The 24,262-nt window shown below is 37.9% G+C and overlaps 1 protein-coding gene across 30 annotated transcripts in view; it reads left to right on the top strand.

Moving 5' to 3' along the window:
• Nrxn1 (neurexin 1) overlaps positions 1–24,262 on the top strand; it is a 1,171,927-nt gene that overhangs the window by 1,094,194 nt on the left and 53,471 nt on the right. The window contains exon 1 of one of the 30 annotated variants that reach the window (XM_017795579.1): positions 19,973–20,176. The exons of 28 other annotated variants lie outside the window; for them this stretch is intronic. In XM_017795579.1, the coding sequence (XP_017651068.1) occupies positions 20,144–20,176 (33 nt within the window). In that variant the 5' untranslated portion in view covers positions 19,973–20,143. Of the gene's footprint in view, positions 1–19,972; positions 20,177–24,262 lie in introns of those variants that run through there. One more of the 30 variants, XM_017795578.2, reaches the window with a different exon arrangement.

A 24,262-nucleotide genomic window follows, 5' to 3' on the forward strand; every position in this document is an offset into this window, starting at 1 on the left:
GGAAGGAAGGAAGGAAGGAAGGAAGGAAGGAAGGAAGGAAGGAAGGAAGGAAGGAAGGAAAGGAGAAAGAAAGGCAGCAAGTTTGTGTTTATGCTCCATACCATATTCTGCCTACACAAAATAGTGTTTTGAATCGCATGTTTCCACTGTAGAGAGTGTTGTAAAGTAGCTCAGGCTCCTCTGCTGGGTCTTCATCACCACATGGAAGGGGAAGCCTAGGTTCTGGTTAAGCACCCTCCCAGCTGTTAAGTGAGAGGAAGCACCCAATGTATATTTCATACTTCATTAGTACTTCCTGAAGGAAGACTCCTGTCTATGTGGAAGTTCTTGTTTCAATCCCTTCAGGCCAGTTCCAAGAAGTTCAATGGCTGGGTCTTCAGGTAAGCGTGGCTTTGGTTTTGTAGTGAACTGCCAAACTGCAACAAAATTGCTACTCCATTTGAATTTGGACCATCAATCAAGAACTTCCTTGGTCCACATCCTTGTCAGGATTGGGTTTTGCACTGCTCCATTTCAGGTACTCTAACACATTTGTGGTAGTGCTTCACTATTTTTTGTTTAAATTTTGCTGATGACATATGTTACGTTTCCGTATGCTTAAGTACCATCTGACTCTCTTTGGTGAAGTGTCTGTTAACTTTGAGCAATTTTTAAACAATTTTTAAAAATTTTATGTGTATGAGTATATTGGCTGCATGTATGTAAGTGCACCTGTGTCATGCAATGTTCACCTATATCAGAAGAGGGTGTTGGATTCCCCTGAAACTGGAGTTGGATGGTTGTTAGCCATTATGTAGGTCCTGGAAATTAAACCTGGGTCCTCTGTAAGAGCAGCCAGTGCTCTTAACTGCTGAGCCATCTCTCCAGCCCCCAAGTTATTTTTCTTGTTATTGAATTTCAAGAGTTCCCTGCATGTTATGAGTGGCAGTCCTTTATCAGATGTGCCAATTACAAACATGCCAGTCTGTGGCTTGTCCCCTCATCCTCTTAACAGTGTTTCACAAATGAACAACAAGTTATGTTTTTTTTGCATGTTTTAATAATGTTTGACTTAGGAATTGCTTTTATGAATTTGATTCTATACTAAAATGTCAATGCCATACTTAAGGTCATCTAGGTTTAATCTTGAGTCAGCTTCTATAAATTTTATGGTTTTACATTTTGCATTTAGATCAACGATCCATTTGGTGTGAATTTTTGTGAGATGTAAGGTCTATGTCTTGAGTCATTTGGCTGCATGTGGATGTCTAGTTATCCCAGCAACACTGGTTGAAAAAAGTCTATGCTCTACTATATTGTCCTCGGTCCATAAAATACCAGTAGACTCTACTCATCCATGTCTGCTTTTGTTTTGTTTATTGTTCCACCAAGCCCACACTGTCTTGATTAATGCTGTAACTGATTACTATTATGTACAGTAAGTCTTGAGCTTGGGCAATGGAAGTCCCCCAACTCTGTTCTTTAGTGCTGTGTTCGCTATGCTACATCTTTTTCTTCTCCATGTAACTTTGTTATTATTATTTATTACATGTGTGCCCACCTGTGCATGTCATGGTACACATGTGGAGGTCAAATAACATCTTGAGGGGATCAGTTCTCTCCTCCCAGTGTGGGTTCCAAGGATTGAACTTAGTTGTCAGATTTAGGAGGATGTATGTTTACCCACTAAGCCATCTCACCAGCCCTGTGTAGTTTTTTTTTTTTTTTCAAAATATTTTATTTATTATTTTATGTGTACGAGTGTGTGTGTATTGCCTGAATGTATGTGAGTGCACCCATGTCGTGCTATGCCACAGAGGTCAGAAGGTGGCTTCGGACTCTCCTGGAACTCAAGTTAAGGACAGTACAGGTGCTGGGAATCGAACCCGGGTCCTCTGCAAGAGCAGTCAGTGCTCTTAACCACTGAGCCATCTCTCCAACCCTGGCACTGTGTTTTTAAACCTTCCTATGGAACTGGAGTTAAGGATGGTTTGTAGCCAACATGTGGGTGCTGGGAATCAAACCTGGGTCCTCTGCCAGAGCAGTCAGTGCTCTGAACTGCTGAGCCATCTCTCTAGCCCTGTAGTATCTTACAATATTGCAATAACTGCTTATTGGTTTCATGAATTTTTTCTCAGTTCTTTCAGATTTCCTACATAGACAATTCTCTTACCTAAAAATGTTTTATTTCTTCCATCCCGTGTATATGTTTTATTTCTCATTCTTGTCTCATTGTATTAACAAGTCACTCTGGTATAATCTTAAAAAGGGATGTTGAAAAGACATGTTCTTACGTTGTTCTGGTCTTAGTTAAGTAAGTTCATGTTTCTCAATATGAAGCATAATGTTAGGTATAGGGTGTTATTGTAGATATTCTGCCAAGTTAAGATGGTTTATGTTTATTTTTAAATTTGTCTCAAATATGATTGTGCATGTTTATTAAGTTCAGTATTTACTGAATATGCGGGAAATATTTACCTAGTACTTATGACAATCCTACCTTGATTGAGTTGTTCTGTCTAGTCATGGCTTATTCTGCATTTTGTTATAACCACTCAGTTATTATCTACAAGTCAATAGAGAGAATTGGGAACTCAATTGCAGCTGTAAGTTAATGTAGACAATTTTGAAGTTAGCCAATAGTGCCAACATTAGGTACAGCATATATATATATATGTAATGAATACATTTATCACTTAATTAAGAACCCAATAATTGCTGAATTCATCTTTCATTCTTCTATATGTCTTACCTCCCAAATTAACCCATCCATAAGACTCACAACACTGACTTCAAAATAGTGCCTTATGCCATCCTCACTGTCCTATCCTAGGGAAAACCAGACATATTTCAACTATGCTGCAAAACCTTCTAACTCACGTCTGCTGCTCACCTACTCTACAAGTCCCGTAAAACACTTTCATTGACTACCTAATATAAAAACAAATAAAATTTTATTATTATTCTGCTCTGGTAAACTCCAATAGCTGCTCATTATACTTAGAAGAAAATCTCAATCCACAGCCTAGCCTACAAACTCCCAACAGGCCATCTGGCTCTTTCTCTTGGACCTCACACAATTTAGGCTTTCTAATCTTAGGGTCTTGTTAGTAATTATTCACTGGATTGGGAAAGCTCTTTTTCTAGTCACATGCTACCTCCTGCCTGTTGAATTCAAAGAGCGTTTCTGGGATAACTCAATATTAGGAACACTGTCTTTTATTCTGCTCGGAACTTATAGGTAGACCATGGTATTCATCTTTAGATTGAAGCAATTTCATAAAGGACAAACATGAGACAGTGCCACCTTAAGTCAATGATGAAACAAAACTGAAGCCATATCACTATTTCAATTAAAAACAGATAGCTCCAGGGTCATTACTCCGTCTCTCTTCTTTAAACAATCTATCATTACTATATTTTTATGCATTTCATACACTACATATTAAACATATTTAGAAATTTCCCTTATCTTTACCCACCTCATAGCCCTCTAGTGGATTCTGTCATACATATTAACGACTAACAAGTGAAATTTATGTCCTCAAATGTCCTTCAGTGTGAGTCCATCCACCAGAGCTGGGTCAACTTATCTAGCCTCACTCCCTTAAAGAAGACCAACGCTCCCTCACCCAGCACTGATAGTTGACAATAGTTCCTCGGTTAAGGTTGGAGCTTCTTACAATTTCCCCACTTCTATGCTGGATTTTTGTCTGGTTTGAGTTTACATGGGTCTTGTGCATGCTGTCACCATTGCTGTGGTTCATATGAGCAAGTTCCCAGCTGTCTGGAAAACTGTTTCCTTGTGGTCATTCACCACCCCTGGCTCTTACAGTCTTTCAGCCGCCTCTTTCACAACGGCCTCTGATCCCTAGGAGTCCTATCCAGGGACACACACTCTGTCAACTCTTATTCTCTGCATTTTGGTCAGATGTGGCTTTCTGTGTTAATTACCATCTGTTGCATGAGGAAGTGTCTCTGGTGAGAGGTGAGAGATGCATTAATATTCTTTCTGCTCCCTGTTCCACTATGTTCCCTGAGCCTTAGGTATAGAGGACGCATTGCGGATGTGTCACTTAGGACTGGGCAGTTCACAGATGCTATCCAGATGGGGAACTCTATTATAGTCTCCATCTGTTGCCAAAAGGAGCTTCTTTGATTGATTGAATAGGTGAGTAGGACTTCACCAACATAGCTTTATTTTTGTTTTAGTTTGCTCATGCTACACATGATTTATTGAGATACCCAATTCTTGAATCAATACCACTTCCCAAGAGTATCCAGTCCAGAACAAAGCCTTCCTTTCATAAACTGTCTCCAGTCACCTACTGTAAGCCCAAACTTTTAATAACGCCTTCTTCTTACCAAGATGCTTTATGGTTCCCCATGATACCCATGGGGTTCCCCATGCTTGATAGTGCTCCCTTGATACAAAGATTTAAAATTTCATCGTGTTTAACTCAAGATGTGTTCCTGGTGGTATCTGGCTGGAGGCTGCTGATAATGGTGTGTCGCTTTGCTGTGGGTTTGCTGATTTTCTCTGTAGAAATGAGACTCCTTAAGAGCAGTGGCCTGGTTGTCTTAGTCTCTTTTGTGTCTGTAGAGTCTTAAATAGGCCTGCCATTTAGAATATCCAGTACATACTTGCTGAACAACTTATTTGGTCTTTTTATATTGAAATGTAATAAGCTTATAGCAGCACTTTTGAAACATGTATCCTTGGCCCAGCCACTTCAAGGTTCCACTTGATAGATCACCACTTGAATCAGAAATTTGATTTTTTTCTTAATTTTCATTTTTATAAGTAAATGGCACACAAGTCATACAACCTGAATTTTTGAAATGCAATTAAGAGCAATTGGCCTGATTATTAAGAATTAAACAGTATTAGCATTCATAAATTAAAAACAGCAGTTGTTTAGAATTCCAACAGCACAGTAGGGCTGCATTTCAAAGCTTCCACTGCAGACTGTGTTAAGTACAGTTAGGATTACCTACATGCTTTCTATTAGATATAGTTTTTAATTAATAACTTTTTGTAAAATACTTTTTAAAGTTTACTTTCAACATTTGCAGTTGGTTTGTTTAGATTATTATACTGCAAAGGTGCATAACTGCAGGAATTATCATTTTTAATAGCTGGAACCTTAGACACATTTGACTTACAGCTCAAATAGTACTCCTTCATAAATCTTCTCCCATCCCTTGTTTTCCAATTCACTTGTACAGTTCAGTATGTTGTATGTCTTCACAGGTGGACAGGTAGGTTACAGGGCTTTCTACCTAAGTGGGTCAAGCGCAAAAGTAGTGTAATAAAAATATCTACCATAACTCTGGTTTCCGAGCTGTTAGACCTTTAGGCCTTAGCCTTGTGATTCTGCATGAGTTTAGATAATGTAGACTTCTGAATGCCAAAGGCTGCATGCGTGATCTCCTGTGACACACAACAAAGGAAGAGGTAAATCAGATCTGTGACCCCTTTTTTATTTCCCAGTCTAACAGCAATTTGGTTTTATCTATCCAGATTTTAGCAGAAAAGAGCTTTTTATTCAGTATACATTATTTTTTCTGTCAGAGTAATCAAAACATCTGATTACCAAGGAAATAGTAGATACTGAATCTCACTCTGTGGACTCACCATATTGGGAGATAATGGAACTATCCTTTAAGATTCAAATAAATTATTCATTATGTAATAAAGCCATTAATTCAGGAGGACCATTTCACTCTTTAATATATATATTTTCCCAACCATCCCACTTTGCAATGATTCAAAAGGGATGAATACATTACTATTTCATTTCTGAGTTACTATGTGGGTGTCTCTCAGAGGATCTGATTTCAAAGTAGAGCAAATACAAATGCGAACACTTGTTCCTTTTTACTTTATCATCATAAACGTGAAACTATAGCCTCGAATCAATTCAAACTGACAATCTAGGTCCATGTTATTTACTTTCAATTGTTTTGTAATTGTGAAATTACAGCTAAATACAAATTGATTATACCTTAAAATACTTCCTGACTGATATGTCAGGGCAAATTTTAGAGAATAAAAAGAAGTGTAATAATAACCTACTTAGAATCCTAGCTTTTGTTTCTCTTCTAAAATTCAGAGCTGCTACCTAGGAAATCAACTTTGTTGCATCTGGAATAAATTAGTTTTTCCCTTTATTTATGTAGAATATTGACATCATGATTTCAAATTTTGAGAAACTTGCACAAATATTATTAGATCACATATTTTAAAGGATATTAAAGGCATCATAGGTTTGTGGAGAAAGCTTAGCCAGGAAAGTGCTTGTCTTACAATCGGGGGAAACTAAATTCAATCCCCAGAACCTATGTAAAAAAAGAAGTCAGATATATTAGCCAGCACTTGTGATCCCAGAACTGGGGAGGTGGAGATGGGCAGATCCTTAAGACTTCTTGGCCAGCCTAGCCTACTTGATTTGTTCAAGGCCAATGAGAGACCCTGCCTCAAAAAAGAAGATGGACAGCACTTGAGGGACAACTCCTGAGCTTGTCCACACACACACACACACACACACACACACACACACACACACACATCTACAGAAACAATGTAGCTCGTTGGAATCTTCATTACTTTTTAACAGTAAAAATGGGCTCTAAGACCAAATCATCTGAGAATCATTGCTTTAGAGAAATAACAGATTAGTTATGACAAGCATTTATGCTCTGTGTATTTTTGGATTCTGGACATTTTTCTTTTATTTAGTTTAGATCCAGGAAATATATAATTAATAGTGATTTTGATGCATTTTATTGATTTGCTTTGCATATATATATATGCATGAGTGCATGTGAGAGCCATGGGACACTTGTGCTGTTGTTCTCTCCTTCCACTATGTGGTTCCCTGGAATTGGTCAGACTTGGCAGCATGCACATTTACCCACTGTACCATCTCACTGATCCTAAGCTATCTTTTAAGTTGTTCAGTGTGTGACTGTAGATCTTTTTCTTTCATGGTAGTAGACTCTAACATAGAATACATTTTCTTACCAAGTGGATTCATTTTTGACTTTTGATTATTGTACAAATCAAGTGTGTGTCCTTGGGCCTTGCACAGTGTTCCTGTGCTGTAACCTGTTACATAGTGATACACCCCATCAGATGAGAAATACATTATAAATGATGTGTGGTTTAACTTCTAAAGTGGATGAGTAAGCTTTTGTTGTTTGTATTTTTAATAACAAGCGGTATAGATTCAAGTTTATACTATGATCGCGTCATTCTCAACAGCATTCCAAAAGGCTTCCTTAAGTGAGAAGGAGATAAGGTTGTAGCTAGCCTTCTGGGATTGTGCCAGGCAGTTGATTTTGCTTGTGAACTTGATTTACCTTGCATGATAAGACGGAAGTGAAGTCAAGAATCTCTGAAGAACTGTATGTAGCATTTGCCTAAGGGGCACACTAATGACTTTATTGATTTTTATTGACAGAAACAGAGTTCACACGCTAATAACAGCTGGAATAAAGCTTAACTTTTTAGGCAAAATCGAGAACATTAGAAAACAAAATATAGTGCCTTTCTTAGACTGCAGGAAACTACACATCAATTGCAAATAAGAAAATTTCTAAGAATTGTGTTTATACTAAGCCAAAATTGTGCCCTTCAGTAAATTTAAAATACAAATTGCTTCCAAAGGAAGAAACCATATCAAAAACAAATTATGCAGAATAATAGAGAGACTGAAATGGTCTATACAGTCTCTAAAACCAAGTTCTTTATGTTAATAGTAATGCTTACTACAACGTATTTAGCACTGATTTTGTGTCAGTTTGTCTGCCAAGCCTTATAGACCAGTTTTTTTGTACCTTATGGAAAATTTTAAAGGTGTGTATTGCATTTATCCTCATTTTATGGAAGTATAAATTGAAACTTAGAGAGGTTGAGCTAATTAGCCTATCAAAGCCTGAGGCATAGATCTAATTTTACTGTTGTAATCTTCCTACTAAGTTCTTTTCTTCCCTCTAGCTAAATGTTACATGCATTAGATTGTCAAAATTGACTCAATCATTTCATTTTAAAGTAAAGGACATAACGCAGGCACAAAGTCACAAAGTAATCAAAAATGAAAACCCATATGTCTTCATTTTGTTTCTAGATAGATATCTGGAACTCCATACAGGGTGTGAGCCTAAAAACCACCTTTCTGTAAACTTTCAGAATATTTACTCACTGCTGTAACCTATAATGTATTGTGGTGTGTGTGTGTGTGTGTGTGTCTGTGTGTCTGTGTGTCTGTGTATTTGGTATAGAAGTCTATTATATTTGTTCTTCATTTCCCATAATTCTTTGTACCTAATTATGCTGTACTATGTACTGACTGAATAACTGAGCAACTAAATGAATAAATGGTTCAATATAGTGTTCCTAAGTATAAGCTCTCAAAACCACTGCTGTATCTAGAAGGCAGCACAGTCCATCTGCTAGTACTTAAGAGTTTTCTGATGAAAATTTCTCATATTAATATATTTGTGAGGATCTTCTGGGGGAAAATGCTTGCATTGCTAACTCAGTTTTTCCATATTTGAATTATTTTTAAACGCTAGTCTCACAGTGTTTAAAACTCAAATGTTTAATTTGGTTAATTAAACAAATTCACTAAAGGCTTGTGACTTCACTAGAATGGGGGTTGAAATGTGATCAAGAATATGTGAATTGTTGGGGTTGGGGAGATGGCCCAGCAGTTAAGAGCACTGGCTGCTCTTACCAAGGACCCACATTTGATTCCCAGCACCCACATGGTAGCTAACAACCATATGTAACTCCAGTTCCAGGGGATCCTACACTCTCTTCTGACCTCTGAGAACATTGCACAATTCAGTGTACTTACATACATGCAGACCATACACTCATACACATAAAAAAGAAAAGAATATGTGAGTTGTGTCTCTGGATTTCCCCCTTGCCAGACACATTTCTATGCTTCTATTTTGTATCTTTCAAATTATTCTTGTGGTTGACTTGTCTGTATGTCTTGCCAGGTTTGGGTAAGGACAAGATGAAATACTGTATAGTGGAATGTATCAAAATGACAGGTAGCAACTGGGTGGTTACTGTTGATAGGCTGTTATTCATCACTGGTGTCTGTTTTTGCATTTTCCTTCATCTGCAGTGGTGTAAGTTACTAGCTACATACTCCACAGGTGTTTTCTAATCCTGTGCAGCAATCCTAACAGTTATTTCATAAAAGCAGCATCTTTTTAGACTACAAGGAGACATCTTCTGATTCCATGAACCCAAAAGTCATTATCTAAGGGTCTTGGATATCTGATTCAAAGCATGTCACAGAATTGTGCTGTCCAGGGACAAAAATAGATTAGAAAATACATAAATATAGACTTAAATATATAAATATAAAAATATAAATATTTTTTAAAGACCTGTAACAGTATAAATGTTTCTAGAATAAGGTAACTTTTAATGGAATCAAGCAAGAATATAACTTTTATCCAAACATGGAGTCATAGCCTGGGGCTTGAGCATCATGTTGACACATGGATTCTTTCCTCATCTGCTCAATAACCATTTGCTTAATATCTTATATCATCAGAGCACAAGGTACAGGTGGAGGTTCCAAAGGTGAGATGGACCAAGGCTGACCCTAGGAGTCACTAATGACTTCCCAATAATAAAAAGAAATACACAGACCACAAGAAATCCAGAGTTGCTTGATAAGTGTTTCAAAGCACTTTGAGAACACTGGAGAGAATGACTAATTTCCTGGGGGCTTCGGGAAGGCTGCTAGAGTCGATTTGAGCTTGGAGCACACAATGTGTGGGAGTGTACCAGAATTTTCTTAAATAGGAAAAGGGCATCCCCAGATAGAAAAGACAACATGTTCACACCAATGAGGATGTAACAGAACACAGCATCCTGGAGACAATGTGAAAATTAGAACAAGTCTTCTGAAAAGGAGTTTGGCAGATTGTCTGAAGACCTATAAAAACATATATATCTTTAGCACAGTAATCCCACTTATGGGAATTTATGTCATGAGAAAACACAAAAGAAGAAAAGTTTTAATTATAATAGAAGATACAAAAATTTAAAAAATGATTTATTACTGAAATGTACAAAATAGTTATGCAAATTGTAACACATTATATTGGTCAATTTTATTGCTAGGAAAATAATAATAAATATTCTAAATCAGGATAAAAAATGATATGACATCATATTAACTTGTGAAGCAATAAAATTTATTATTGTGACTATATAAACTATTTTGTATATGCAGATAAGACAGGGAAGAATCCAAATCTCAAATCCAGACATCAACAATGGCCACAACATCAGTCAAAGAGGGAGGACTGTGGGTGATTTGATAGTTTCTTTTGAGACAGGGTCTCCCTGTAGCCTCAGCTGGCCTGGAACTCACTTCATAGACCAGGCTGGCCTCCATCCACCTGCCTCTGCCTGCTGAGTGCTGGGGAGTGCCCCAACACCTGGCAACTGTGGATGATTTTTAAAACTTCATTTACATTGTTTTAGTTCTGTCAGTTATTAACTCAGTAGTGGTTTTTGAGTGTAAATTCATGTATTTGAGGAACATTTGTAGAATTAGTTTTAGAAAACAAAAGTAAATTGATTTTATATCAAATAATTTAAAAAAATTTTTAAATAAAAACTTTCATATCTCCAATTAAAATGTTAAATCAACCATCTTTCTTTTATTGCCATCCTGCTCTCCCTTTCTCCCTCCCTCTACTGTTGCTCATTGTACCAATTACCATTTCATATTGGAAGAATGTTTAGTATGTAAGATATAGGAGACACAAAAAAACACACTCAAAGTCCAAAGATGACTCCCCTCCCGTCCCCCCTTCTCTTTCTCCCCTCCCTCCCTCCCTCCTTCCCTTTCTCCCTTCCAATTGGATCTCACTTTGTAGCCAGGCTGGATTTGATCCTCCTGCTTCAGCTTCCTAAGTACTGGCATAATAAATATGTACCGCTCTTTATCCTAGTCTATAATCTGTCCAGGAAAGTGTTTAGTAATAGAATTGGATGATCCAGGATATTCAAGGCTAGTATCACATTAGACCAGAAGTAGTTGAAAAGGAGAATATGCATACATGGAGAGTGTGTCTCAGAGCAAGGTTCAGAACAGTCTACATGAGAATCATCTGCAGCACACATTAAGCATGTTTTGTATCTCATCCTTAGAACAATAGTTTAGTTGTTAAACATAAAGCCACCATCTACATTTTAAATAAGCACCCTAATTCTAAGATGTATTAGATTTGAGAAACTGCTGATGTAAAATATTGAATCTGCCTGAAATAAATATACCTTTCTGTTAATTTATAACGGTCATGGTATTCATCTTTGTGCACGTTTGAGAATTTCTTCTCACAGATTTTCTTTTTTTTAATGCTTTAAAAATTGTACTTTATTTTACTTTATGAGGATTTAGCCTGCATGTATGTATGTGCGCCATGTGCATGCCTGCTGCCATCAGAAGCCAGAAGAAGGCATTCGATTCCCTGGATGGTTCTGACCTGCCATGTAGGTGCCAGAAATTGAACTCAGGTCCTCTGTAAGGGCTCTTAACCACTGAGCCATCTCTCCAGTTCCTCATAGATTTTCTTGTGTTAGGTTAGAACCTTGCGTTTAGTTCGTGTTTAAAACACAAATGTTAGATCACATTCACTTCTCATGAGTACAGGTGTGCCCTCTGTGTGTGTGTGTGTGTGTGTGTGTGTGTGTGTGTGTGTGTGTGTGTGCAGTGCATGTGTTTGTGCATGGGACTGTGTTGCGTCCTGTAGTTTTCTCTGAGGGTGCCTGTTTTGTGCCCTGTGTGTGATTATTGCTTAAAATATCATTGTGTGGTCCACTTTGAAGGGTGAGGAGAAGAAGGCGAAAGGACATCTGAGCACACTTGATGGATTTTACTCACTGTGGCTTTTCTGCTGTGCTTTATTAATGCATCTTAACTAGAGTTCAAGTTTGTACTCATTTTTCCTTTATTCTTTTCCTTTTTTCTTCCTTCTTTCCTTTATTTTTTCTGTCTTTTCTTCTGATAGACTTAACCATGGACTATAATTTTTGAAATTAATGATTTTCTCAATCAGCTATTAAAATATTTGGTCACTGCCTTCGGTTTGGTAGCACAGTGTCCTACTCATCATCTCAAATGAAAGAACGAGTTGTTTATCAACCTTATCCTTTGGGTTTTCAAGTTGGACCAAAGTAAACAATTAGGCATCCTTCTCTCAAAGTAAGGAAGCATGTGATGTGTCAGATAGCTCAGAAAATGAAATAAATGAGGTAGAGAATGGCTGTGGAACTCCTGAAGAGATTAGTTTGCAAGCTGAAAGCACACATTCAGCACAGTTACCCTTTGAACTCCAGTCTCGACCTAGAAACCACATAGGAAGAAAGCAGTGACAGAGATTTCTCTGTACAAGCTAGTCTTGTTTCAATTCAGTGTATCTTTGTCTCTCTGTCTGTGTTTCTGTCTCTCTCTCTGTCTTTCTCTCTTTCTCTCTCTCTCTAGGAAATGGACTAGGGATTTCTTTCTGTGTGAATTTGCTGTCAAACAGTTGAAGAAATTTAGATCTGAATTCAGTAGACACTGATCGTAGAAAGTATTTTACTTTCTCTAAAGATTTAGAAAGCCATCCTAAGAGAGCTCTGTCACTACAAATGGATTCCTAGGACATGTAAAATGTTCCATCCTGAACAGGGCGACCCACTGGAATTGGTGCTAGGTGCATGAATCCTCCTTGTTCAAAAATACTTTCAACAAAACAAATTTCACTTTAGAGCCGAGTGTGGTGGTGCACACCTTTAATCCCAGCACTCAGAAGGCGGAGGCAAGTGGATCTCTGTGAGCTCTGTCTAAAAAAAGTCACTTTATAAAACCAGGTTTAGGGTACTATTCCTTAATGTATGGCTCTATATCACAAGTAATTCTTTTTCTATTCTGGCTGTGAAATTGCTCCCCCTTCCAATATCTCTGTTATAAATAGTATCACTACTATTTTTATTTTCCAAATATCTTCCATTTTGATTCAGTACAAATTCTGTTGATAAGACTGGCGAGATGGATCCATGAGTAAAGACATACCTGACAACCTGGATTCAATCCCTAGAACCCATGTGATAGAAGGAGAGAACCAACTTTTGACTCCTTCAAGTTGTTCTTTGATCTCTCTGGGCATGTTATAGGACACATGCATTCAAGTACACACAGACACACACACACACACACACAATAAATAAATAAACACAAATAAAAAATGCAGAAGAGCTCTGAACTTGCAAATCTGACTTAGTCCTGAGGTTCTTCTATGAAGATGCAATTCTTATTAACAGTGCAGACTTAGGAATCACCCACACCTGAAAGAGGGCCAATCTCTATGAAGTTTCTAGAAATCCACAAATATAAGTTTCTTTGTAGTTCTTAAGAAAGTTTGAAGATAAGTGTTCTAGAGCACTAGAGGTAGTTCTGATTCTGAAACATTTGATACGTGATCTGCGTTCATGAATGTAAATGTTATTTAATAACTCAGAACTTCAATTTCTTTAGTTTTAAAATCAGTGTAATAATTCTCAGGGTATCATACTATTAAAATATTATGAGGACATTGTTTTGTTTATTTTTACTTTTTGAAGGCATATATGGGGTTAGGGAGATGCCTGGGTCAGTAAGGTGCCTGCTGTGAAAGCGTGAGATCCTGAATTTGGAGCCCCTGAGATTACATAAAGGTTGGATATAAGAGCACATAACTATAATCCCAGAACTGGGGAGGCAGATCCAGAAAGATCCATGGAGCTCACTGGTCAGCCATTCTAGCCAAATCACTGCCAAGTTCAGAGAGAGACCCCGTTTCAAAAAAATCCAGCAAGGATGAAGAAGATACCCAATGTCAACCTCTGACCTCCACACACATGTGCACATGCATGGACATATACATACCCATAAAAACACATAAATCACACACAGACACACACAGACATACACACATACACAGTATTTATCCTAGAGAAATAATCAACATTTTAAAAAAGTAGGAGTAAGGATGAAGAAAACAGGATTCTGTGGAATTTTACTCACTTAGGTGTTGTCATCCTACCTGTAAACCACACTTCAGGTATTAAGTTAGTAATTAACAGAACGTCAGTCATCTTCTGTGCCTCAAACCAGCATTGAAGGTATAAGGAGGAAGGAGAGCAAAACTAATAATAAATATGAAGACAGTCTACTGTGGTGTTCCCACCAGTTCTGTTTTTCCCTTCTCATAAAAATCAAAACACTCCAAATAGTCCCCTGTACTACACTGTCTCTCAACTGGAGTTGCTTCCTGACATATGTCTTGTAAAGAGTCATCTACACATCCCACTTCTTATTCATCATGACTAGGATATCACAAAAATTTACGTTAAAAAATCTGCAGCTGCTTAGATTCTTCTGAAAGGAATGTTAAGAACTGGGCGTAGTGGTTCATGCCTGTAACCCCAGAAATTAGAAAGCTGAGGCAAGAGAGTGGTGGCATCTTGGAGACCAGCATGAGCTACCATAACAAATTCCAGGCCCAAACTTCCGCTTTGTATTCCCTAATCTATAATACTCATTTGAGGGTTTTGGAGGCTCTTACTCTCCTTTCTGGACAACAAAGGCATTCAGTGCCTTAATCTACCATCAGTGTCAGATGGAGAGAGTTTTGCAGATGGAGAGGGCAGTTACAGAACTTTCCTGTCTCTTGTGTGATGTCAGTTTCTCCAGGCCCTCTAATTGCTACCCTGGTTGAGAGTTATGATTTAAAAGAGAAATCTTGTTATTTTATTTATTTATTTATTTATTTATTTATTTGGCAGTGTGAATGCCATGGCACAGGTGTGGAAGTTAGAAAAAAATCTTGGGAGAGTCTGTTCTCTCTTTATACTATGTGGGTACCAGGAATTGAACTCAGGTCATCTGGCTTGGTGGCAAGTAACCTTACCCACTGAGCTATCTCACTGGCCCTATTGTAATTTTTTAAAAAATCCTTGAAACTAATCAACATTATGCTCATCCATTAACTAGGATGGTAAAGAATGCGACTGACATGTAATTTAAAGCAGAGTATTTAAACTCTCAGATTCAAAATCTATGATGTACACAAGAAAGAATTGAACTTCTTGAGCTACAAAAATCTGGGGAGGTTTTAAGAATCTATAGGTTTTAAAAGAATTAATGACAAGCAATATTGTCCTATACAACAGTAGGTGATACTATCCGTAGATCTTTGGTTGTACAACAAACAGAAACAGGGGCAGTATTTGACTTCTTTCCTGAAAACTTTTCCCACCAACAAGGGCTCTAACTTGGCTTGGAATTAGAGTGTAGAACGTAGCTCTGCAGCTAAGCCCTGCTTTACTAATCCTGAAGCCCTTAGGCTTGGCAAAGCATGAGTTGGAAAGAGTGGAGCCAAGGAAGGGAATGTATCTGAAGCCGATCCTGAGAACTTTTCCCTGGAAAAAAAGACTCCTTGGGGGCCCACGAGCAAGGATTGCAGACAGTTTCTGAGGGTGCCCTTTCCCAAGCCGTGCTGTCAGACTGTCCAGAACAGGCTTTGCTTGCTTTCCTGTTTATACATCTGCCTTCATGGATTATTCAAGTAGTCCAAGACTGTAAGTAGCCTAAGAATTCTATGATGAAGTCACAAAGTCCCTCAAATACATTTTCTTAAATCATCTCTCAACCATTCATCTTCCTAAGCTGTAGCTGGTTACATCTCCAAAACAAATGTCATGATTGAGAATAGAAATCTGAAATCATTGGTATTGTTACTGTAAATGAGATTGATTTCTCACTTTGCTTTATAAAAAGAAAATCTATGAAGAATAGGTTCTTTGGCCTATCAGCAGAATTTGAAAAAAAAAAAAACTGTCCCTAAGTCTCCGTACTTTGAACTGTCTTCCTACCTCCTCATCCCCATTTGCACTTTCCTTTTTTTCCACAACTGGCCTGGAGTTTGCTTCTTAGTCTAAACCCTCTTCTCTGTCTAGACTTGCTTTCTTGCAACTTGATAATATAAATCACAATACACTGTATTTTATTTTAATCTTGTTGGAAATAAAGTAGAAATCTAAGTAATTGGAACATGTCTTTCCATGACGGTCATGTTGATATCTGGGGCCACGTCCCTCTGCTGTGGGAGCTGCCCTGTGCACTATGGGATGAAAGACTGAAAGCATCCCTGACTTCTTTCCACTAGATGTCAATACATTAGCCCTTGACTAACTTTAGGTGATTCGTTTGTTTTTAATTTCATATCGCTTAAAGCTATAGGGATCTAGGCAGCATCTTGGAATGAAGATTAAAACACATAAATCAAGTCGTAGGTTTGGATGAAATAAGCTTGTGTCAGGTGAGGAACATAAGAAAAGCGATTGTGTTTTATCTTTATCCATAAGCATTTATTGGTTTTTTTAACTGCACAGTTCTTGCGTCTGAAGCAGTAGTAATAGCTCAAATTGCAATTCAAGTTCAGCTATGCTTCTCCTGGGAATTGCATTGAGCTAGAAAACTTGACCAGTCTGGGTAAATGAACAAATTATTTCTCAACCTTTCACATTCCTATCTGTGAGAATCAGGGACACGGTAGGTTCACTGTTGCTACAATCTTACAGCTCTTGGTCCATGTACGATTGTGTTATCATTGCATTCAGATATGAAAGGCTGAAGTTGATGTGTGCTGTGAAGGTCCTCGGTGAAAACTGCCAGAACCTATGTGGAAGAGCTCCTTTTCTCCCATGCCTCTCCTATTTCCCTTTCCATGAGCTAGAGAATCCATTGCTCTCCTGCCCATCTCTTTTCCTGTCAACATTTTTCCTCAAAACATCTGTCAGTCATGTTCATCTTAAATGAATACAGGTGTTATGTTTTAATTTCTTTCAACTTAGAAAACACATAATATTGATACTTGATGAAAATGTAGAAAATGGCACAAACTAGTAATGGCATTTTCTATAAAGAATCAACCTGTACCTCAGTTTCCTTTTTAATTCAGTCACTTTTATCAGAGAAACCATTATTAACTGATATTATATGTCCTTGTGGACACAGGCATATAAACAATTTATTTGTGTGTGTGCATGTGTCTGTGTGAGCACGTGTGTGCATGTGTGCATGTGTGTGCATGTGTGCATGTGTGTGTCTGTGTGAGCATGTGTGTGCATGTGTGCATGTGTGTGCATGTGTGCATGTGTGTGCATGTGTGCATGTGTGTGCACATGTGTGGGTGTCAGCAGTAGTCTTCACAACTTCAATTTGTGGCTTGGATTTCACATGATTATATATCCTAGAAACATCTCCATCTAACTACACAGGAGTTTATAATGTTACATTTTACATTTGCAGTGCTTTCTGCTGGGTTGGGCTGTCATTTATCTGATCAATTCATTATCAACGATGACTTAGGTTTCTGACTTTAGCTACACCAATGCTGTGCTGTGCTGAGCAGCTTTAGTGTTAAAATTTGATATTTATTATTTTCTTTTTGTGAGAAGTGCTCTAAGCCATCATGTTTTGTTTTAAAGGAATAATGTCTGACTGTCAAGGATCATGTTATTATTGAATTGAACACAAAACAACATGTTTAGAGAAACCGAAAAAATGCTTTGTCATTTTCCAATAGGTAATAATAAAAAGAAAGAGAGGCTGGGCGTGGTGATACATGCCTTTAATCCCAGCACTCAGGAGGCAGAGGCAATGGATCTGTGAGATGGAGGCCAGCTGGGACTAGAAGGAGATTTTAACCCCCCCAAAAAAAATATAAAAATGAGAGGGGTCAGAGACAGAGAGAGACAGAGAGACAAGAGAGATAAGCAATGCTTAGCTAGTGTGAAAAACCAGAGGGAAATGTATTAGTTTACTAAGCAGCTCTCAACTCTCATCAGCAAAGCCTCCTCATGCAACAGAGGGCAATGAACACACAAGGCCACAAATGGTCAAAGTGTAGAGAATAAGAGTCTGCGGAGCACGCATCCCTGGACAGGACTTCTATATTAAACTTCACCCACCCACAGCTCAGGGATCATTGTGGAAGAGGGGGCAGAAAGATTGTAAGAGCCATGGGGGAGGTGCATGGACATAAGGAATCAGAATCTTACAGACTCCTGGGACTTTGCTCATATGAACCTACAGCGACGGTATCAGCATCCATAAGACCCATTCAAACTCAGACAAAAAAAATAAAACAGCATAAAACTGGGAAAATGGGCAGCAAACGCCAACCTTAGGTGAGGAACAATTGGCAGCTGCTTACTGCTGGGTGTGGGAGAGTTGATCTTCTTTAAGGGAGAGACTCTAGATAGGGTGACTAGACCCCAGTGGATGAACTTGCACTGAGGAACATCTTTGTGCACTAATTTGACTTTACAGGCCTTAACATATATGACAGAATGCATGAAATTTAGTGCGGAAGGTATGAGGGTATGGATGGAGGAAGGGATATAAAGATGATAAAGATGTTTTATATGAAATGCACAAAAATTCAATTAAAATATACATTAAAAAATAGTAGTCAGGGGCTGGAGAGGTGGCTCATCAGTTAAGAGAGCTTACTGTTCTTCCAAAGGACCTGAGTCCAGTTCACATTTGTGCCTGTAATCCAAATCCAGGCAATCTGATGATGCCCTCTGGCCTCCACATAAACTCACAAAGACACACATACACCACACACACACACACACACACACACACACACACACACACATACACACATAACATTTTTTAAAGTGGTAGTTAAAGCAGAGCAAGCTAGAGATTTCAGCATTCTAAAGCTCAGTCACCATTTACTTAGGATGAATTTCCAACTAGTTTTTAATCTCAGATTCACTTTTTCTAAGCAATGTTGGGTGACTCCAAGGGATTTGAAATGTATGACTATCATTATAATTGGACAATGAAAGGTAATTTTAAAAGTGCCTGTGGCATGTTTTTCTTACAGCATTTTATTCATAAAGATGATCCGTAGGGGTTTTTGGAGCTTTTTGCTGTTGTTTTCATGATACCGTCATTTGAAAACCATCACCTCTTAGCACATCATCAGAATCTATATGCAGACATCTCAGTACCTTGAAGAGCTGTGCAGCACATTCCTCTTTCATTCTGATCAGTGGTAGCAGATGTGCTGGCACACATTTCCATATGGCAATCCAGATGTGAAGCCTTTGCTCACCAAAGAATTTAAATTGCAGAACCAAAAACAAACAACAACAACAAAAAAAGACAGAAAACAAACAAACAAAAAAACCGACTTCCATTGCTGGAAAACACATTTGTTCTTTAAGACTAGGAAACAAGATGTGTGCCTCTTGTCTGGTTGGTTTTGTTTCTAAAGGTTAATCAAATAGCATATTTATTGGGACTTAAATCGTCTTTAAAAGGAAAAGTTCTAATTTCCAAAAAGCACAAATGTATTTCTTAATGTCGCATAATTGCCATTGCAAAAATCATCCCATAAAAATACTCATTACAAACGTAGCATTCCAGGGAGAAAATGCCATTCGTTGACTGGGAAATAAAATTATAATTACAATTATAAAGCTTTGAGAAGATTTTAGTAGAAAGGTTGCATGATAATAATCACTCAGTTCAAAGTTCCTAATTTAATATTAGGCAAAAACATGATAGTCATCTGAGGAAGAGAAGTACACAGGAGTTAAGGACTGGGATGTGGGGGGGGTCATTTCTAAGAGAAAGTGATTCAGGGGAAACTGTGCATGAAAATAGGTCTTGCGTGAGTATAGAGGTTAGAGAGTTCTGTGCTTCTTGAGGTCTGAATGCCGGAGCAGATTCAGCAGCCGGGACTTTTTGAGCCCGGCGCGGGCTGGGCTGTGTACCAACAGCCTCGTCAATGCAGACGGAACTGCAGCATCCCTTCCTGCAGTAGCGCGGCAGCCATTGGCTCCTCTGTGACACGTGACTGATAGAGCCTTTTCTGTGTCTTTTCTCGCCCATCTGTGTGCAGGGCACTGATAGGCCAGGCTGATGCGCAGGCAATTTATCATCTTGATCTCCCACTGAGGCAGGGAGCTCTCCTGTCACCAGTATTGATTTCAGAGGATGGACTAAATTTCCTAGGATTTCCATTAAGAATTAAGAAAAAAGCTCTAAGCACGCAGGGTAGCCAGACAGACATGGACATGAGATGGCACTGTGAAAACTCGCAGGTAGTCCTCTCACAGCCGCGCCGAGCACAGCTTAGCTCTGCAGCATGCGGGGTTTAAGATACCAGAAGCTTAAACTCAATAAGAATGAAAATACGACCAAACTCATTCGGATAAATTAATTTTAAGACTTAGATGGAAATGTTTCTTCTCGGAGATTGCATGTCAAATTTATGCACGCTGTGTATGAAATGCAGGAAGGTTTTAAATTTGGAAATGTCCTTAAACCCTGAGCATGTTTGCTTTTAGTCTTGTCTGCTGCTTTTTTGTGTGTGAGCTTCAGAGATTTTTCAGCATGCTTGTGGCAAAAACAACCAAAACTTGTGTGTGCGTGTGTGTGCATATATATGTATGTATGTATTGACTTGGTACAGGTAAAGGCATGAATAAAAATCTGCTTTCAATACTTGCCAGACTGCTTTATTACTGTTAATGATTTGGTGAAATTTTTGCTCTAAAATGCTTATATTCTTGCCTTGCATGCTTTTGCGGCAGGGTGAGATTTTGTTGAGAAATTTTAAGGTGTTATGTCTGAATTAATCTGCATGCTGGTTATAACAGGAAATGCATTCGTGATCAATGATTGAACTCGATTAACTTCTGGAAATATTTAGGATGATAGGATTTGAGTAACAGTTATTTACACTGATTCTGCTTATTGGTATAATGTGTGTGTTGCATAATGAAAGTTGATATTTTTGAAATACTGACTTGATTATTATTTCAAAGATAGTAAGATTTTGATCTCTAGAAATGTTTCCTAGATGAAAGAAATAAAAAACATTTTCTAAAATAATTTATCATAGACTAGGATACTAAACATTGCTATTTATGTATGCAAGACATTTTGTATATCTTGATGTATGTGGGTGCCTTGGGGAATTCTTTGATACCCTTCTAGCTAGTGCTTATTCTTGTGAAGAGCGAAAATGCCTTGGCATTCAAGCAATCCTTAGACCCATGGGATTTAAAGCTAACAGAAGCAAGAGTATGTCCAGATGGGATTGGCATGCATGGCAGAGTGTGGAGACAATAGGTGGGGGTGGAGCAGATGGAAGACAGAAGGGACTGCATATTAGAAAAGGGCTGGGGTGGGGGAGGAAAAGCCTTCTTCCCAATGAAGGAAGGCTGGCCTCTCTTTTTATGGGAACTTCTGACTGCATCTTCCTTTAATTATGAGACAGAATGTCATGTCTGTGATGACAGCTGTTTTAAATGAACCTCTGCTTCATAGATTAGGGAAGAAATTCCATGAATAGAAGATACTTTTCTAGATGATAAATGGTGCATTGTTTACACGTTGTTCGTAATCTTTTTCTCTTTGCTATGTTGAGGGAAAGTAGGAGTCAAATTAGAATCAAGTTATTGGAGTTGGTAGCTAACTGGAAATTACAACTAAACTTGTTTGCCAAACCTTGGATAAGGCATCTAGAATATTTATCAAAATTTTGCTTGAGTAAGATTCAAATCTATGCTGAAAATATTGATAGCCTATGATAAGTGACCACTGATTTTTTTCCTTGTAGCTTTTAAGTAGATATTCATGTCTAGAATGATGTTTGAATATTTTGTTCAAGTGTTTGTTGATTTTATAATGAAGCCTAAGCGTGTGATCAGTGCCCAGTTCAAGTTCTGAAATGATATTAATTTCTCAGCTCCTCCACCAGCCTCCTCCCACTCTCCACTCCCAGAGAGAGCTGGGCACAGCTTTACTCCCAAACTTCAGAGGACTGGAGAAAGGTGAACATCAAGTTGTTTATAAATTCTCTAATTTTAACGATCCTTCCAAAATTCTTCTTGAATCCAGACAAAATCTCTGGTACTAAGTACAAATGAATTTGATCAAGATCATGTGCCAGAAACACAAATCTAAAATGTTTAAATGGGCATCTTTATATTCATGGGTCCTTCACAGATTACTGGTTAATCATTTAATTGGTGCACTTTGCATATAGAAAGAATTTCCATTCTCCAAAGGAAGATTCACCATGTGGCAAGTGCCTTTTGACTTACTTTTTGAACTTTGGCTTTGCAAGGAATCATCATCTAAGCAAGATTGTGAAAATCTTTATATTTCATACCTTGAGGTAGATTGAAGAATAATTGGCTTGGATCATTTATACTATTTTTTTTTCAGAAGTTGAAGACAAAATCCAATTCCTTGCCTTTTCCCCATCCCTTTCCCTCTATGTCGTATTCTTCGAAATCTATAGTCTTCATTTGGAAAATTTCCTCTAATATTTTCTAGAAAGCATTAAGAGTCTACAGGCAGAACTTGGGACAGATGCTTCTATTTTGGACGGCTGTCTGCTAGTCACTAAGCAAAATGATCCAGTGTTAAAGGGTAGAATTTACATTGAGCATACAATCAAGGTTGCCTAATAGGCTATGGGCAAAGAGGAACGGACTTAGAAAATCCCTGAAGTACCCATGTAATGGTACACATCAGCATTCAAGCACTTAGGAGGAAGCAGAAGGATTGGCAAGTTTTGGACTACCCAGAGTTACATATTGAGTTCAAGACCATCCAAGGATAAAGAGTAAGACCCTATCTCAAAACTAGTAAATTAATCAATGAATTGAAAAACAAGAAAATCCCTGGAATCTTATTCAATATCTGGTCACAATAGCATTTGAATTCATCTACAAAAGAAATTTCTCAGCAAGACATTAACCAGGGAAATGCTTACATATTATGAAATAATTAGTGATGCAGAATTCCATATTAAAGATGTTTGGGGTAGTTATGATGAAATGCTACTGTCTGTGTTCCTTCCATATGCCCCTTTAATTTATGAAATGGACTCATCCCACAGCATCTGGGCACATTTACAAACCACAAGTGCAATCAATTAACCACATGATGTATGCTGAAGGCAGCATGCTAATTAGTGGGAAAAGCCCTCATAGCTTATAATTCATAGTTTCCAAATGGGAAACAGAAACATGTAGCCAAGGACTGTAGGCCATTGTCTGTGCATTCCATTTAAATATTTCAGGAAGCAGGGTATACTCTGGACAATTAGTAAATGAGCGATTTGAAATAAGATTTTGTGTTGTCTACATCAGTGCTTTTAAGTCTAGCATTACAAGCATTAGCAAAATCCATAGGTGAGCAGTATATTGAATACTTGACTGTAATTAGACAAAATAGTATTTTAAAAATTATTTTGTCTTCTCTATAACCTCGAGTCTCCCTTTATCACAATATTTACTCCTCTCTGGCTTTACCTATGGCTCATGGACTCAAATGCCTTTAGATCAGAGCAACATTATGCCATTTACCCCAGAACCCAAAATGATTAAATACAGACAACACACTGTGTGTGTGTGTGTGTGTGTGTGTGTGTGTGCGTGTGTTGATTCAGCAGTGTTCCATGATACCACATTCTTGTGCATAGCTAGTCTTTGGATTTCTTTTGTTTCTACTAAGGTTACCATTATTGATCCTGAATGATTGATTGCATTTTCTGCTGTCCTATTTACCTTTATGTAACAGCTGATAATTTAGTAACTTAAAGGCTCCCTTTTTTTTTCTAGTCACTGTGTCATACAGGATGGAGCTAAGCACAATACTGTAGCTAAACAAAGTCCAGTATGCAAAATAATTGGAGAAAGTCAGAGGAAATTTTAAATCCATGGGTATTTCTAGAATATCTTAGAAGCTTTAAGGCAGAATAGGTCTTAACTGAGTGGCCACCACAAGTAAGCCAGACTTTATGGACTATTTTCTATTTTTCTGTTATAAATTGGATGTGATTACCACTGTGCACTTCTACTTGTTTCTCAAATGTTCAGTTCCATTTGGAATTGCTTGATTAGACATCAGTAACTTAGAACTGTTTCTAAAAATTCAGGGATATTTTTATTCCAATGTCATAGATTCACTATATTTTTGATACTCAGATGAAGTCAACACTTTCTTTTCTTTTTTATTTTTGGTTTATGATTTTTTGTTGTTTTGTTTTGTTTGTGGGACAGGTCTCCCTGTAGTCCCAGCTGGCCTGGAACTCCATATGAGACCAACTCAGGCTGACTGCCATCTCACAGACATCCACCTGCCTCTGTCTTCTGAATGCGAGGATTAAA

Source organism: Nannospalax galili, unplaced genomic scaffold, assembly GCF_000622305.1.
Source record: "Nannospalax galili isolate Female #2095 unplaced genomic scaffold, S.galili_v1.0 scaffold286, whole genome shotgun sequence".
NCBI lineage: Eukaryota > Metazoa > Chordata > Mammalia > Rodentia > Spalacidae > Nannospalax > Nannospalax galili.